The sequence below is a fragment of the Elephas maximus genome, chromosome 2, assembly GCF_024166365.1.
Source record: "Elephas maximus indicus isolate mEleMax1 chromosome 2, mEleMax1 primary haplotype, whole genome shotgun sequence".
Lineage (NCBI taxonomy): Eukaryota > Metazoa > Chordata > Mammalia > Proboscidea > Elephantidae > Elephas > Elephas maximus.
In genome coordinates this window covers 102,759,477-102,776,870 of record NC_064820.1, presented here as the reverse complement: position 1 = coordinate 102,776,870, position 17,394 = coordinate 102,759,477, and the positions used below count along the sequence as shown (strand labels likewise).

At 36.2% G+C, this 17,394-nt stretch overlaps 1 protein-coding gene across 3 annotated transcripts in view; it reads left to right on the top strand.

Moving 5' to 3' along the window:
• Nucleotides 1-17,090, top strand: part of SKIC3 (SKI3 subunit of superkiller complex) — a 92,187-nt gene extending 75,097 nt beyond the window's left edge. For all 3 annotated transcript variants that reach the window (XM_049868298.1, XM_049868294.1, XM_049868290.1), the window contains 4 exons: nt 5,279-5,431; nt 9,751-9,881; nt 11,886-12,009; nt 14,454-17,090. In XM_049868298.1, the coding sequence (XP_049724255.1) occupies nt 5,279-5,431; nt 9,751-9,881; nt 11,886-12,009; nt 14,454-14,528 (483 nt within the window). In that variant the 3' untranslated portion in view covers nt 14,529-17,090. The remainder of the gene's footprint in view (nt 1-5,278; nt 5,432-9,750; nt 9,882-11,885; nt 12,010-14,453) is intronic.
• The last annotated feature ends 304 nt before the right edge of the window (nt 17,091-17,394 follow it).

Sequence of the window (17,394 nt, the reverse complement as noted above, 5' to 3'; positions counted from 1 at the left end):
AATTTCATTATTAAATATGATACTTGCTATAGGTTCTTTGTAGATATTATCTGCAAAGGAAGTTCATCTATTCCGAATCTGTTGAGAGAAGTTTGTTTGCTTACCTTTATCATGAATGGGTGTTGAATTTATCAAATGCTCTTTTTCGTATCAGAATGATCCCTTTATATTCTCTTAATGTTGTAAATTATATTGATTTTCAAACGTTAAACCAACCTTGCCTTTTTGGAATAAACCTTACTTGGTCATGATGTATTATCCTTTCTGTATATTGCTGAATTCAGTTTGTTTACAGTTTTTATATCTGAATTTGTGGCAGAATTGGCCTGTAATTTTTCATTGTCATGAGATACTTGTTAAGTTTTGGTATCTATGTTGCTATTCCTTTTCCTTTATTTCCTGGAAAAATTTGTATAAGAGTGGCATTATTTATTTTTTTTAATGTTTAGAAAAATTCACTGTTGAAGCCATTCATTCAGGCCAGCAATATTCTTTATAAAAGTTTTAAATTACAGATTAAATTTCTTTAATAGCCATAAGACTGTTAATATTTCCTACTTCTTTATCATTGGTGATTTGCAAGGAATTTGTCCACTGCACCTAAATTTCAAATATATTGGCATCAAGTTGTTTTCAATACCCTCTTCACAATGTGTGTAAAATCTGTAATTGTCTCTCAGTTTGACACTGGTGGCTTGCATGTTGCTGTGATGCTGGAAACTATGCCACTGGTATTTCAAATACCAGCAGGGTCACCCATGGTGGACAGGTTTCAGCAGAGCTTCCAGACTAAGACTAGAAAGAAAGTCCTGGCAACTACTTCTAAAAACAATGGCCAGTAAAAACATTATAAACATTGTCTGATACAGTGCTGGAAGATGAACCCATCAGGTTGAAAGGCACTCAAAATATGACTGGGGAAGCACTGCCTCCGCAAAGTAGAGTCGACCTTTTAATAATGTGCATGGAGTCAAGCTTTCGGGACCTTCATGTTCTGATGTGGCACAACTCAGAAGAAACAACTGCAGACATGAGTTAATAATTGGAACGTGGAATGTAGAAATATGAATCTAGGAAAATTGGAAGTTGTAAAAAATGAAATGGGACACATAAAGATCGATATCCTAGGCATTAGTGAGCTGAAATGGACTATAGTATTGGCCATTTTGAATTAGACAGTTGCATGGTCTACTATGACGGGAATGACAGATTGAGGAATGGTGTTGCATTCATCGTCAAATAGAACATTTCAAGATCTATCCTGAAGTACAGTGCTGTCAGTGATAGGATAATATCCACTTGCCTACAAGGAAACTTGCTCTTGAATGTAGAGTAGCTAAAGCAAACGGGAGAAGTGAGGAAGTAAAGTTGCTGAACAGATTTCAAAGGGTGGCTTGAGAAGAAAAGTAAGGTATTATAAAGAAATGTGCAAGGACTTGGAATTAGAAAACCAAAAGGGAAGAACACGCTTGGCATTTCTCAAGCTGAAAGAACTGAAGAAAAAATTCAAGCCTCGAGTTGCAATAGTGAAGGATTCTGTGGGCAAAATACTGAAAGACACAGGAAGCAGCAAAAGAAAATGGAAGGAATACACAGAATCACTATACCAAAAGAATTGGTCAACATTCAAGCATTTCAGGAGGTAACATATAATCAAGAACCTATGGTACTGAAGGAAGACGTCCAAGCTGCACTGAAGGCATTGGTGAAAAACAAGGCTCTAGGAATTGACGGAATACCAATTGATATATTTCGACAAAGAGATGCAGTGTTTGAAGCACTCACTTGTCTATGCCAAGAAATTTGGAAGACAGCTACTTGGCCAGCTGACTGGGACAGATCCCTATTTGTGTCCTTCCAAAGAAAGGTGATCCAACAGAATGAGGATATTGTCAAACAATATCATTACTATCACACACGAGTGAAATTTTACTGAAAATAATTAAAAAACAGTTGCATCAGTACACTGACAGGAAACTGCCACAAATTCAGGCCAGATTCAGAAGAGGACCTGGAATGAGAAATATCTTTGCTGGTGTCAGATGGATCTTGGCTAAAAGCAGAAGCTACCAGAAAGATGTTTACCTCTGTTTTACTGACTATACAAAGGCATTCAACTGTGTGGACCATAACAAATTATGGATAACATTACGAAGAATGGAAATTCCAGAACACTTAGTTGTTCTCGGGAGGAACCTGTGCATAGACCAGGAGGCTCTTGTTCAAACAGAACTTGGGGGATATTGTGTTATTTAAAGTCAGAGAAGGTATGTCAGGGTTTTATCCTTTCCATACTTTTTCAGTCTGTGTGCTGAGTAAATAATCTGAGAAGCTGGACTAGATGAAGAAGAATGAGACATCAGGATTGGAGGAAGACTCATTAACAACCTGTGATATGCAGGTGACACAGCTTGTTTGTTGAAAGTGAGGACTTGCGGTGCTTACTGATAAAGATCAAAGACAACAGCCTTCGGTATGAATTACACCTCAACATAAAATAAAAATCCTCACAGCTGGACCAATAAGCTTACCGCCATGCTATAACGGAAAAAAGATTGAAGTTGTCAGGGATTTCATTTTACTTGGATCCATAACCAGTGCCCATGGAAGCAGCAGGCAAGAAATCAAAAGACACATTGCATTGGGCAAATTTGCTGCAAAAGACCGCTTTCAAGTGTTAAAAAGCAAAGTTGTCACTTTGAGGCCTAAGGTGCCCCTGACTCAAACCATTGTATTTTCAGTTGCCTCATATGCATGTGTAGGCAGTGTTTTGTTCTGTTGTAGGTAGGGTCTCCCAGAGTGGAAACTGACTGAACGACACCTAACAACAATAACATATGCCTGGGAAAGCTGGACAAAAAATAAGAAAGACCAAAGAAGAATTGATGCCTTTGAATTATGGTGTTGGCAAAGAATATTGAATATACCGCGGACAGTCAGAAGAACGCACAAATCGCCTCAGAAGAAGTACAGCCAAAATGCTCCTTGGAAGTGAGGGTGGTGAGACTTTGTCTCAAGTACTTCAGACATGTTGTCAGCAGGGACTAGTCCCTGGAGAAGGACATCATGCTTGATAAAGTAGAGGGTCAGCTAAAAAAGAGGAAGACCCTCAACAAGGTGGATTGGCACAGTGACTGCCACAATGGACTCAAACATAGCAATGATTGCAAGGACGGCGCAGGACTGGGCAGTTTTTGTTCTGTTGTGTGTAGGATTATTATGAGTCGGAACCGACTCAGTGGTACCTAACAAGAACAGCAGCAACAAGGTCTGTAATGATATTCCCTTTTTCAGGCTTATATTGGTGATTGCCTTTTCTTATCTGTTTCTGGATAACTTTAGCAATTTTATTAATCTTTCAGAGAACAAACTTTTTGCTTTGTTGATTTTCTTTATTATTCTTTTTTTCTCTTTGTTATTTTCTCTGCTCTTCTTTCGTTGGGTTTAATTTAGTATTTTCCCCCCTTACACTTTGAGATAGAAACTTAAATAATAGGTTTTCAGTCTTTCTCTAATATGTGTAGCCCATAAGTTCTTATGTAGTTATTTTATTGTTATTTATTTCAAGATACTTTCTGATTTCCATTGGTATTTCTTCTTTGATCCTTTTTTTTTTTAAGCATGTTGCAAAATTTCCAAATATTGGTATGGATTTTCTAGTCATCTTTCTGTCACTGATTTCTAGTTTAATTTCACTTAATCAGAACATATTTCATATGATTTCAGCCTTTCAAATTTGTTAAAACCTGCTTTATGGACCAGCATATCAAATTTGTCAAGTATTTCATATACACTTGCGAAGAATGTGTATTCTCCAGCTATTGGATGTAGTCTTCTAAATATGTCATTTAAGCTGCTTAATTACATTTAAATTTATTTCCTTGCTGATTTTTTTTGTTTCTTTTATCATTTGTTGAGATAAGTGTGTTAAAATCTCCAACTGTGACTCTGGATTTGTCTATTTCTCCTTTTATATCTTTTAACTTTGCTTTATAAATTTTGAAGCTGTGTTGTCAGATGTACACAGAAGTATGAGTGTTGTATCTTCCTATTGAATCATGTTGAAATGTCCCACTTTATCTCTCAATACATTTTTTAAAAAATTTTTATTGTGCATTAGGTGCAAGTTTACAGAACAAATTAGTTTCCCATCCAATAATTTGTACATAAAGTGTTCCCTAACATTGGTTTCATTTCCCACAATGTGTCAGCACTCTCCCCATTTTTGTCCTGGATTCCCTGTTTCTCTTCATCCTGATTTTCTGTCCCTTCCTGCCTTCTCATCTTTGCTTTTGGACAGATGTTGCCCTTTCAACAATAATTGATTATTGATTATTCTAAGGAACACATTCATCTCAGGTGTTATTGTTTATTTTATGGGGTCGTCTATGTTTTGGCTGATAGGTGGTCTCTGGGAATGGCTTCAGTTCTAGTTCAGAAGAGTGTCTTAGGGCATCAGTCTTGGGGGTTCCTCCAGACTCTGTCAGACAAGTCTGGCCTTTTTATGAATCTGATTTTCTGTTCTACAATTTTCTTCCTGCTCTGTCCAGGACCCTCTGTTGTGATCCTCTTCAGAGCAGTTGGTAGTGGTATTCAGGCACCATCTAGTACTTCGGGTCTTGTATACGAGCTGTATAGGCTGTGGTTCATGTGGTCCATTCTGTTAATAATTCTTGTGTTAAAGTCTACTTTATCTGGTATTAATATAGCTACACAAGCTTTCTTTTGGCTTGTATTTAGATGATATAACTAAAGGGTCGGCAGTTCAAATCCACCAGGCACTCCTTGGAAACTGTGGGGCAGTTCTACTCTGTCCTATAGGGTCGCTATGAGTCCGAATTGACTCGACGGCACTGGGTTTTTTTAATCTATTTTCATATTGCATTTTGATTTTGTTCCTGACTTTCCATCTTGAAAGACTTTTTAAGACTTTAGGCTAGTAAGCTGTTGCAAACAGAATAAAACCGAACCAAATCCGTTGCTCTTGAGCCAATTCCGACTGATAGTGACCTTATAGAACAGAGTAGAACTGCCTCAGAGGGAATCCAAGGACCGGCCGGTAGATTGAAACTGGTGACCTTTTGGTTAGCAGCTGAACTCTTAACCACTGCACCCCCAGGGCTCCCTTTTTACCTGTCATTTTTGTTTTTTAGCACCAAACTTAATAATAATTAAGTAAAAATTACAACTTCATCAAAATTTATTGAATTTGTTGGAAGTGGGTTACCAGACTGTACTAAACTAAAGTCTTTTGGTTTCTCCATTCCTGTTCCTTTAGTGGCTGGCACACGTGTATCAGTCCCAAGGAATGATGAGTGCTGCAGAGATGTGTTACAGGAAGAGCCTACAAGTGGCATCCCAACAGGGCAGTTGGAGTGGGAAGCTTTCAAGTCTCTTGAGACTAGCACTGCTTGCATTAGAAGTCTGCATGGTAAGATCATATTACAACTATGCTCATGAAAAAGATGATTCATTTTCTTAAGAATGAAAGCTTTTTCTCATAGTGATACCCTACTAAGTTCCTGTTGTTTCATTGTCTTCTAGTCTGGTCTGCTCATAGACTGTATTTTGGGCCCTCGATGAATGTAGAGTAACAAACCCATAAACCACAGCAGAAAGTTGTAAATGTTTGGGGAAAAAAACGAATGTTGCAGTTTTAAAAGTTGAGCTATGATGGAATATGCATACTTGTTTCTTGTTGATCTAACTTGGAATTAACCCAAAGATGCATGTAATTAACATTTCAGTCATTTCTCAATTCAATTTGACATTCTGTGAAGAGTGACTAATTTTTGACTTGACATTCTGCTCTCTGATACCGCTTTGGAGATATTAACCTAAATGCTTTATGTGCTGGCGTGAGAAACTCTTCGAGATAAATATTTAAATTGGGGTAGGAACAAGCTGCAGATTACATCATTTTTATGATAAAATCCCATTTGAGTGTATGTATATTTGGTCTATATTTTTAAGAATATATGTCTCTAAATATGTTTTGTTCTGTGGTACATAGGGTTGCTATGAGTCGGAACTGACTCAAAGGCACCTAACAGCAACAACAACAAATATACCCTGCATGTGTATATGTGTGTGCATGCATGCCTGTGTTCTTTAGGGTACGTAAAAAGGTACAATGCTATGGGAAGATACAAACGAAACTTAATGGCAGTTCGTGTGGAGAATGGACCTGTGGTTTTAAGGGTTGGTAGAGGAGAATTTTTCATTTCATATCCATTGATAGTGTTTGAATTATTTGATCATATGTATATTACTTCTTTAATTAAAAGATATTGTTCTTCCTGATTTGCATGATAAGAAATTTTCCCAAACTGGCCTGAATTATCTCTCGCTTTTGCCATAGTAACCCATTGCAGATGTGATTTATTCACAATTACTAGGCATTTTGACAAAGAAATACAGGACTTAGAGGATTTTTTTGGCATTAGTACCATTACCACAGAGCACATTTAAGAACTCCTTAGGGAAGGGACCATGTTTTGTTCCCCCTTACATCCTTGCTTTTCTACCCTGCCTGTGTATAGGAGGTCCTCAGTAAGTGGTTTTTGAATAAATGGACAAATAATAATGGTGGTCAAATTTGAGATGATTGGGATGGAAAGAAATAGTGGTTAGTAGTAACTATACCTCACCAAACATTTTATTTTGTTTGTCTCCTCATTATATTTAACAGAGGTCTTTATGACTTGGTAACTGGTTGGTACCTATATAGCATGCTCTTAAATATTTGAACTGGATTAGGCACCCTTTTAGCCTAACTTATCACTTGTTAGTTAATATTATTTGGTGGTGTGTTTTTTGTTGTTTCTTTGTTTTTAATGCTGGGATGTTAAATATGACCTGGAATAAAACACATAAATAATAGCACAAATCATAGCAAAGACACACAGCGCTTAGTTTGTGCTATGCACTATTACAAGTGATTTATACATATTAATTTATTTAATAGTCACAAAAAAAAAATTTTTTTTTATGACCTTATTTTTTTTTTTTATGACCTTATTTTATAGATAAGGAAATTAAGGCACAGAAGAATAAAATAAATTGTCCAAGGTCACACAGCTAGGAAATAACAGAGCATGGATTTGAACCCAGGCTGGTTGGCTCCACAGTCCCTGCTTTTATCCACTATATCAAAGTTATAAGAAAGTGGTTTTTTTGTTTGTTTTTTAAGTTTTGCACTTTCAAAAATGGGTTTATTCAAGGCAAGAGATAAGGACTAAATTTTAAAGAATTATATGAAAATCTTGTTTGAAGATCTCCATTCTCTTCCTTCTCCAAATCATGTTAAAAGCTTTATACATTATCTTCTAAAAACTTGGGTCTGTTCAAGTTTTTCCACTGTTAAAACACATTAAATAGTTTCTCATTGCATGTGGAATAAAATGGAAACTCCTTAATTTGGCATTCCTGTCCATTTACAGATAGGGTTTCCTTCCATTTTTCCAGCCTGATTTTCTGTCATGTGGTTCTCTTCACCCTGGGTAACGTTTCATGGTAGACTGCTTGCTGCTCTTGGAGTAAGCATCTCTACGTACAGTTTCTGTGTCTTTTCTCACATCTTTGTTATCTAAAGTATCTCCCACTTCTTTTTTCTCCTATCTGTGGTCTGTCCATTAAAGGCAGCTCAGATGCCATCTCTTTTACAAAGTCTGTTGTGTTAATTGCATGTTCTGTCCCACTAAATTGTGAGCCCTTTGAAGACAAAAAATGTGTCATTTAGTAGCCCAGGTGGTGCAGTGTGATTAAGCGCTTGGTTGCTAACCGAAAGGTTGGTGATTTGAACCCATTCGGTAACTGCACAGGAGAAAGATCTGGCTATGTGCTCCCGTAAAGATTACAGCATAGAACGCCCTATGGGGTGGTTCTGCTATGTCACATAGTGTTGCTATGGTTCAAAAATAAACTGAGGGGCACCTAACAATAACAGTACTCAGCATATGCCTTGTTCATAGGAGGCAAAGAGTGAAATATTTGGTGGTCTGAAGCCAAAAGAATCATTTCTTTTTTTATTTACTTCTGTAAAGATCTAAGGTATCACTAGTTTAGCCATTCACTCATTTATTCTTTCTTTTCACAGTTGAGCATCTACTTTGTTGCAGGCACCGCTTTAAACACTGGGGATATGGCAGTGAGCAAACCAAACAAAAATCCCAGCCTTTGCAGAGCTAGCATTTCCCTAACACCCATAAACACCCCGTGCCCGTTACCACCATACAGTATTTCTCCTAAAAGCCTTGATTCTGGTTCTGCCATTTACTCCCTGTGAGACCTTCAGCCAGTTAAACCGTTTAGAGCCTTTTTCCTTTTTTTGTAGTAGTGGAGATAGTAACACCTATCTTGCCTTCTTGTGGGGTTGTTAGAAATACCAAATGAAGTACCATTTACAATTACCTTTGTAAATTTCAAAGCACTTTCCAAATGTGATTTTTTCTTGTTATAAGGTTCAATACCCAAAGGAATAAAAAGATGCTGTATTTCTATGGTAAATATCTGGCAGTGTGAGGAGGATAGATATATTAAGATGAGACTTTTATGAGAGGCTACTGTATGTATGTTCATGTGTGATGACATATGAACATGTTGTTCAGCTGAAAGGTTTGGCTATCAGATTCCAAATGATACAATCAGATCAAGGTTCAGATTTTTGAAGTGGTTAGAGGACCTACCTATAAGGAGCTATAAAAGCACAGAAAAATGGAGTTAGAGGAAGATTTGTGAAGAAATTTCTTTGGAGAGCGCTGTTGCCTTGTGAGTAGCCCTCACCACCCCTCCCCCACCACACACACAGACACACACAAAGGCGAGAGAGGGAGGCTTTTATGTGTGTCCTCTGAGATCCTGCAGTCACGTACCTGGAAGCATATGGACAGGTATCTGATACATGCTGCAGAGGCTGTGGCTCTCAGCCTTTGGTGCTGGAATGGAGAAAAAGAGAATGACTGCCTGCTTCTAGGAGAGAGCAGCCAGCAGTAGGTGACTCCCAAAGGTAGGGCAGCGTGTCCGCCCTGGGGTACAGGACGGAGCAGGTCAGGGGCAGCTACTGCAGCATGGGACCTGCAGCACTCCCAGAGTTTGTTAGAGCTAAGAATGAATGTTGCCAAACTTTGATCTAATTTCATTATCTTTTGTCTGTTTCGTATTATTTTTCTCTACTGGGATTTCATTAAAATATTTTATTTCAGCCTTTCCCTGTTCCTTAGCTAGTTCCTGAAATGTAGGGCTTTATATTTATCACTGCCAGTAGTCATGTTAAATTTGATTTTGTATATTTGGTAGACTAAAAGTTTTCTAAATGATAGATTATTTTCTTTTAAGAAATATTTTAGTGTTTTTTAAATAATACTTCGTCTTTGAACCTTTCCTTTATCCCAGTCTGCCCTGTTCTGTAGTCCCTTGAAAGAAGGCTTTAAGTCTTAATCATTTTTTAGTAATTATGCTCTGTGAAGCCTTCACATGCTGGCTTGTACAGGTGGTGCTCGGTAATGAGAGTTGAATTGCATACTCCTAAAGTAAACATTGGAGCCCTGGTGGCGTAATAGTTAAGAGCTCGGCTGCTAACCAAAAGATCAGCAGTTCAAATCTACCAGCCACTCCTTGGGCAGTTCTACTCTGTCCTATAGGGTTGCTGTGAGTCAGAATTGACTCAACAGCAACAGGTTTTGTTTTTGTTTTTTTTTAAATAAAACATGTCAAAAGCTTTGATTTAATATTTGTCTTATATTTTTACAGGCTAATATTTCCAATGATCACTGGCGATCCTTGGTTCAAGAAGCTACAACTGAGGCCTTGAAGCTTTGCTTTTGTCCACTGGCTGTTCTTGTACAAGCTTTGTTACAGTTCAACCGCAAAATGGGGGCAAGGTATGAAGAATTTTTAATTTTTTTCTTGGAAATGTTTTCTCCCTTTTAGCCCTTCTAGAAAAAAAAATTAAAGATTTATAGTTAGTTTCATAAATTAGTATAACAAACTTTGAGATTATTCATGTATCTATATCAACTTTGGAAAAACTGGTTCTGATAACCCAATAAAGGAGAAAATGAAGTCTTACATTTGTTTAAAAAAATAGCTAGGTACACAGGATAAGAGAGTGGTTTGGCTTGACAGCGTTTCAAGTGAAGAAGGCGTTGAAGTTTTTGCCCTCCACAGTGTCAGGATGAGCCAACAGTGTGATGTGGCTTCTAGAAACAAACACACATAACCAAAACACTTAAGTTCTAGTAGGCTACGTTCATATAAGTCCTTGCTAATATATTAGCTGTGAAAAAGTAATAAATATTGAAGAGGCAGAGACATACTGTTTATAAATACTGTGATTTTACATCTCGGAAATCCAGAAGGTTTTCAGATTAATGTATAAAAATTCTACAAATATTTTTATTAGGGAATGAGCATGGGATCAAGAGTAAATTTGAAGAAAATGACTTAAAGATCATATGGATAAATAAACAGGGAAGAATATTTAAAATTCTGATAGTAATGTCTAGTTCTAAGAGATACCAGCATAATGCAAAGCAGCCATAAGTCAAACAGTGGTTTAGAAGTAAATATTACTGGGACAGAATAGGTATTGTAGAACTAGAGCTTGTCTAAGCCCATTGCCATCAAATCAATTCTGACTCATAGCTACCCTGTGGGACAGAGTAGAACTGCCCCATCAGGTTTCCAAGGAGTGGCTGGTACATTTCGAACTGCTGACCTTTTTTGGTTAGCAACTGATCACTTAACCACTGTGCCACCAGGGCTCCAGAAATAGAACTTAATGCACATAAATATGTGACAAAGGACATGTTACAAAATAGGAATGAATGAAGAATAAGACACTATGGCTACCCAGCAATTCCATTAAAATTTATTTTTAACTTTTTTTGTGTGTGTGTGACTAATTTTACCAACAAATGTTTTAGGCTATGCTTTAAACTTCTTAACAAACTCTGCTGATGCTCAGTGGGGCTTTAGCAACACCTTCCCTTCATTTCTCTCAGCTCCTCCCACAATGGGTGTCACCCCAGAACCAGCCCAAATAAACATATCTGTTGCTGTTGAGTCGATTCCAACTCATAGCAATGCTAAAAACCAAACCTACTGCCATCAAGTCAATTCTGACCCATAGTGACCCTATCTATAGAAAAAGTCTAAGAAAAAAAGCGTGCTTACTGTATGATTCCTACGCAAAGACACCTTGAAGGTGAGTGCTTTAGCCCCTGCTTCAAACCAATTGCTACCTGTAAGACTCTCCTATTTTGTAGTTATGAAGTTACCACTATTTATGTTGTGTCTACTAGTACAGAAGTTATTGGAGTCATAGATAGTAGTAAATTAGGAAGAAAAAAATGAGAACACAGCTCTAAATCAACCCCCCATTACATAGGTGAATTTTGTTTTACATGTCCTTGAAAACGTAACTAAAAGCCTGAACCTCTATTGTAGATGTTAAACATTTCTTCTTGTCCCATTCTATATCACCTTTGGATTATTTATTGATTGATGTATTTTCTGCCAGTGTTCTTTTTCCAAAATGATTAGAAGTGGACACTCTGAAGTGCTCATAAAATAGGAGCCTTTTCCCCATTCTATTTGAAGGAGTCTTAATTTACTTATCTGCGAAATGGGAATAATAATAGTGACCTACCTTATTGGCTGTGAATATTAAATGTGACATATATGTGAAACATTTAGCATAACACCTAGCACATAGTAAGCACTTAATGTTAACTATTACTATTATTGTTATCTGAATAAATTCATGCAGTAATAAGACAGTGTATCTACAAAAACAAGAGGGAATTATGTAATATGTGTGCTACTAGTATATGAAATATATTAATTTATATGCTTTTGACTAAATATAAATATCTTTTCCACAGAGAGACACGGCGACTTTTGGAGAGAGTGATATATCACCCTGGGTACCCCAAATCTATTGTATCAACTGCTCGTTGGTATCTACTGAGACATTTATATGCTAAAGATGACTATGAGCTAATTGATGTAAGGCATTGGTTTTACTTAAAGTATTTCATCCAGACCTAACGGTTTTAGAGCTATTTCTCAAAATTACTCCACTTTATAACTGAATTTTTAAAAAAATCAAGCGTTTTTTTTTTTTTTTGACCAAGGATAGTATCCGCTATTGACAGCTGTTGAAAGTAGAGAAACATTATGCAAATGGCTTAAAGACTAAATATGTATAGTCTTTATCTTACCTGGGTTAATTATGAAATTCCATTTGGATATTGGAATAGAACCCAAGTTGGGACTCCTTGGCATAAATAAAGACTGTTAAGGCTATGTTTAAAAATAATTTCATGTAGATTCAGCCTCTACATATATGCAAGATGCCTTTTTCGGGGGGAGCTACACTCACTTTTTTAAAGTATAACCATTTCAAAGCCAGAAACTAATAGCAAGTACTGAGTATCTAAGGTGGTGGTCTAGAACCCTGATCAAGGTTTGTGGTCAGTTGTGAAATATGTTGTACGTATTGGATACTAACTATAGGTGCCAAATTGTTGTGTGTCTTTCCTGTAATAGAGCAGATTCATGGATATCCTTCCATACCTCTCTGTGAGTGCATTTTTATAAGCTTTCTTAAGTGACAGAGAAGGGTAGAATTATAAGGGGTTTGCCTAGTTGGTAGTACTGTATCTGTGAAGCAATGTGAACATGAAAAATTTAAAGTCAGCCATCAGATGTACTAAGGTTTATAAAAAGTTGAGAACTGCTGGTCCGAAGCCCTTATCTATTAGAATTTATAGCAGTATGAGCATATGACCATCTAAACACAACCTGAGGCAGTACCAAGAGTCAATTTTTTCTTACTCTGGACATTGCCAAATGATCCCTGAAGTGTAATTGCCCTGGTTGAGAACCACTAACCAGTGGTAACATGTAGATATGTGCTTCGTATGTGATATGTAGAATTAGAAAATAGATAAAGGTGCTAGGTCCTCCTGGTTGTGGTATTTTTAATAGCTGTCGCAGTGCAGGCAAATAGGTAGATAGGATGAGGTAGCAGAATCTAATGGAATGTTCATTGGTAGAAACCTGGATGCACAAGAGGTAGATACCTAGCCAGGGCTTCACTATAAAGTGACTTATATCATGTTTGAAAAAATTATTTTACTTCTTCCTTGCCTTTTCTACAAAATACACATGACCAATTCTGCTTCTCATAGGATGGTTCCGAGAATGAAATGAGACATATGTATCTAAAATTCTTTTGAAAAAATAAAGTACTATAAAAATATATTGGGTTAAGATCTCATAACTAACTATAGCCAACAATTTTAAAAATACAATAAAAATTAATGAAAAGCTTTTTTAAAACCTACCACATTTGAAATACTCTTTTCCTTTCAGTAAAACATACAGTATTGAAAAGTATATTAAAACAGTGCTTGGAAAAAGGCATTGTAATCAACATATTGTAAACCAAAAAGGTAAAACTCACACGGATGTTAAGAGACAATTCTCCCTGGCTTTCTTGCATTTCTAAACTTCTTGTGAGCAAGGGCCCGACTCCTCCTGATTCCAGACTATCTTTTCAAGGGTGTTTATATAGTGAACAGCCTTGGGAGTTGTAGTGCCCCCCTCCCTGCCCCCACCAAGGGTAGGCATGTTTATTGTCCATTATGAAAGATTCCAGCTTCTAGGCTCAGAGTTCCTCTCTTGTGATGCAGCCTACTGCATGTGTCAGCAACCGTGCGGACCCACCCATGTCACTGCTGTGAGACTTTGAGTACAAGGGGAACTGATGCAAATATGCTGATGCTCATGTTGCTTGCTGTCCCGTGAGGAAGAAAGTCCTTTGTCTCTGACCCAGGAGTCCCATGTCTTGTGGCAGGATCCATGAAACTGTGACAGACTAACTTGTTAGCTTGCAAGTAGAGTAAAATCTCAGACACTTCACAGTTCTTGACAATAAACAACCAAAAACTGTCTTAGTAATTGAATGAACAGCTCACATGGAATCTTTTAGTTTGTGGAATTGGTGGAAATCATAGAAAGATCTTTGATAAAGCCTAGAAGTAGGGCCTAGATCCTGAGGTGGAGTTTTAAAGGAGAGCAAAGTCATTTGGACAACTCTGTGTATAAAATGATCATTTTGGGTAAGGGTTTAGAGTTGGCAATATTGTAAACAAAGCCACCAAACAAAACCTTTAAGCTTATACATTGCTGACAGTGGTAACATCCAACATGTTGGCATCTGTACCGACTGAACATTTGAATGAATTGTGCTTCTTTCTCGCACTGGCTTTGGTTGAACAATTTATTTCAGCAAAAGTGACTGAAAGATTGTACTTAGTCACTTTTAGTTGTGTAGTTTGATATGGCTTTTCAAGACTGCAAACCTAGGAATGGCTTCTATGAAAGTAAATAGAGATACTGTTAACAAACAATATAATAATGTTTCTATGTGTGATTTCCTACAGGTGCTAGTAAACAATGCCAAAACGCATGGAGATACAAGAGCTTTGGAACTGAATGAGAGATTGTCATCACAGTAACAATGGATTACTTTGTAGTAAGCAAGCAAAGAAAAAGCTGTAAGAAAGAATCACTCCATGAATCAAGACTTTCCCCCAAAGCAACATTTTCTTTAGACTAAAGTTATAATCGTCTTTTCCTTTTCTTTTTTTGAATCTAAGGAAGCTGAAGTTCTTCAACTAAGGATATAATTTTCCATTAGCTTTTAATCTGAAAAACATCTTTGATTTTGGAAAGTCCATAATGAAAGGAAAACCGTGATTCCCTTAGTTCCTCAGCAATTATTTGTAAACCATTGTTTTCTGCATCATCCATCGTGCACGATAGGCTTATTTTTTTTTTTTTTTGTAATCCCTTAAAATAAAGCCTTAATAACATTTTCTAAATAATATGCAAAAGCAGATTGGCACAATGTAGAATTTTCATTTGTTAAAAAGTAATTAAAAAAAAATAAATTCCTTCTATGAATACTACATTTCAGTAGACTAGCTCATCATAAAATCCAAATAATCTTGTAAACTGTATTGCTAGTGGTGCATCTCAGATACTGTTGAAGAAGCATAATATAAATGTTGGTGAGATTTAGACTGCTAATGGATTTATTTCTATAATTCAGAATACTCAGGTGTGTGACTACATTAAAAAACCTTAAATGGAATGTTATGGACAGTAATGCTGACAATATTTAATCAATCATGCACTTATTTCAATTATGAGAAGACTGAACTTTCTTAAATAAAAAAATATAGTGTCTTGTTTTCTTTAATAGTAGCAATATCATATACTCTCTAAATTTCAAATTTTAAAAACCTGATAGCAGTTATTTCTTTTTTTTTAAATGCTCTTTTTAGATTTGAAGAAACTGTCATTTACTTTGATTTTTAGAAATGTTTTCAAATGTTTATGTATTATTTATTCCATAAAAATGGATGTGGTGGTATATTTTATGTGTGTTATTTTTTTTAAACAAGCACCTTCACAATGTTACTTTGTGAGATAATATGAATTGAAAATACTCTAATTAAAATGTACTTCAAAGGTTAATCTATTGAACTGAACTGTAAATTGGTAAATACTAAATTTGGCTGGGCATTATCATCTGAGATGATTAAAAAAATTCTGACCTATGCAATCAGTATCTTTAAGGATGGGGCCTAGGACTCTGCATTTTAAAGGAATACCTAAGGGATTCTAATGTCCGTTCAGGTTTGTGAACCACTGGAATAACCCAATGAATGTTGTGTCATCCTTATTTAACAAGAGCAAGCACATCCCATTCTCTCCCCATTTCTTTTGCTCACACCGTCACACTGAGTTCAGTGCTTTTAACAGCCTTGCTTACAGACTTAGCCAGAGAGGTGTGGTGCCCACATCTCTCGTTTCCTTAGCAAACGCTTCAGCCTTTGCCTCCAGAATGTGCTGGCCCCATCAGAACATTTGGCATTCATTGTCATCCTCCATTTGCTTTCTGCTGTGTCTCTTGCTTCCCAGGGTTACTTCCACCTAAATTGTGGACTTAGTTATTGATTAGCCTTGGCTCCAGGCAAGGCTAACCAAATCAAGGGGTAAACTTTTGACTCCCTTGCCCAATTCTGGCTTCCACAGACCTCAGATCCAGATGTTCTAGAAAGGAACTTTGGAAAACACTTTAATTAATACCATCTCAGGTAATTTCTTTTTTGCATGGATGTACTCACACCCTCTCAACTTTTGTTTGCTGCCTTTTCTTCAAATTGCTGCCCAATTACTAATAATTTGTATATAGCTTACTTTGTTTCAGGCCTGGGCTAAGTGTTTTAAACATTGTCATTTATTTCTAGTTAATACAGGAGAGTGGTGCTAAACAGCCCGCTTAAGCAAAGAAAATTTGAGGTGAATCAGTGTTACCAGATTCCAGAGACTCTAAAAGTACTCAGAATTTTCCTTAGAATTTATACATCTTTAATTAGATAAATTAGATCAAAATTTATTTCCTGAAATACCAATATTTAACAATCATATTAGAGTACTTAGTTATTTTTCAATTACATTTTGTTTGAGAATCATAGTATATTTTCTGCCAGATTTTATCTGCCATTTAGGAATTCTTAATTATATTTTAATAGACTAGTTTGACATCTGAAACATTTCCTAGTTTTTTATAGACTAGTTTGATAATCTAAAACATGCATTTCAGCTTATAAATTTTAGAACAATCCTTTTTTTTTTTTATGGCGTGGGGGACCACTTGTCATAACAAAAACCTTAGTTTAAAATGCTGTGCTCTTTTTTTCACTTTACAAAATGATTTATTAGCTAACATCCTTTAATTTGGGAATCTTCATAGAACAGGACTGTACAGAAATGCTCTGGTTGTATATTAAAGGAATTAAAAGATGTTATTTAAAAAAGTATGGAATATTACATAAATATTTACATGTATGTAATATAAATGGATACATATTTGGTTACTCCATAGAAAGTTTGAATCTACCTTGGGGAAATTATATAGAACACAAAAATAAAGCGTATTTTGATGTGTGAGTTCATGTAACTTGCAGGCCCACTTCAATTTTTGCACATTAAAAAGATGTGAAAACGTTGTTAAAGTTGATCCTTGTCTTTCTACAAGTCTTCCTTTATCCCACTTTAGGAAACTTCTCAGGTGTCAGTGCTGATGGTTAGAAGGCATAGCAATCAGCTGCTGCTTATAAACTGACCCCTAGTTTTCAGGAAAGGCTTTTGTGTTTTGTTTTTTACTTTAAGAAGATCATTTATCATTTACAGGTATAATTATTGTGGTTCCAAATTTTTCTGTATGTTTCTATTAAGACTTCATATAGGTGAAGTAAAAAATCAGAAATTTCTCTTAGAGTATGTGTCCTATTTTTGGTTTAGAAAATATAG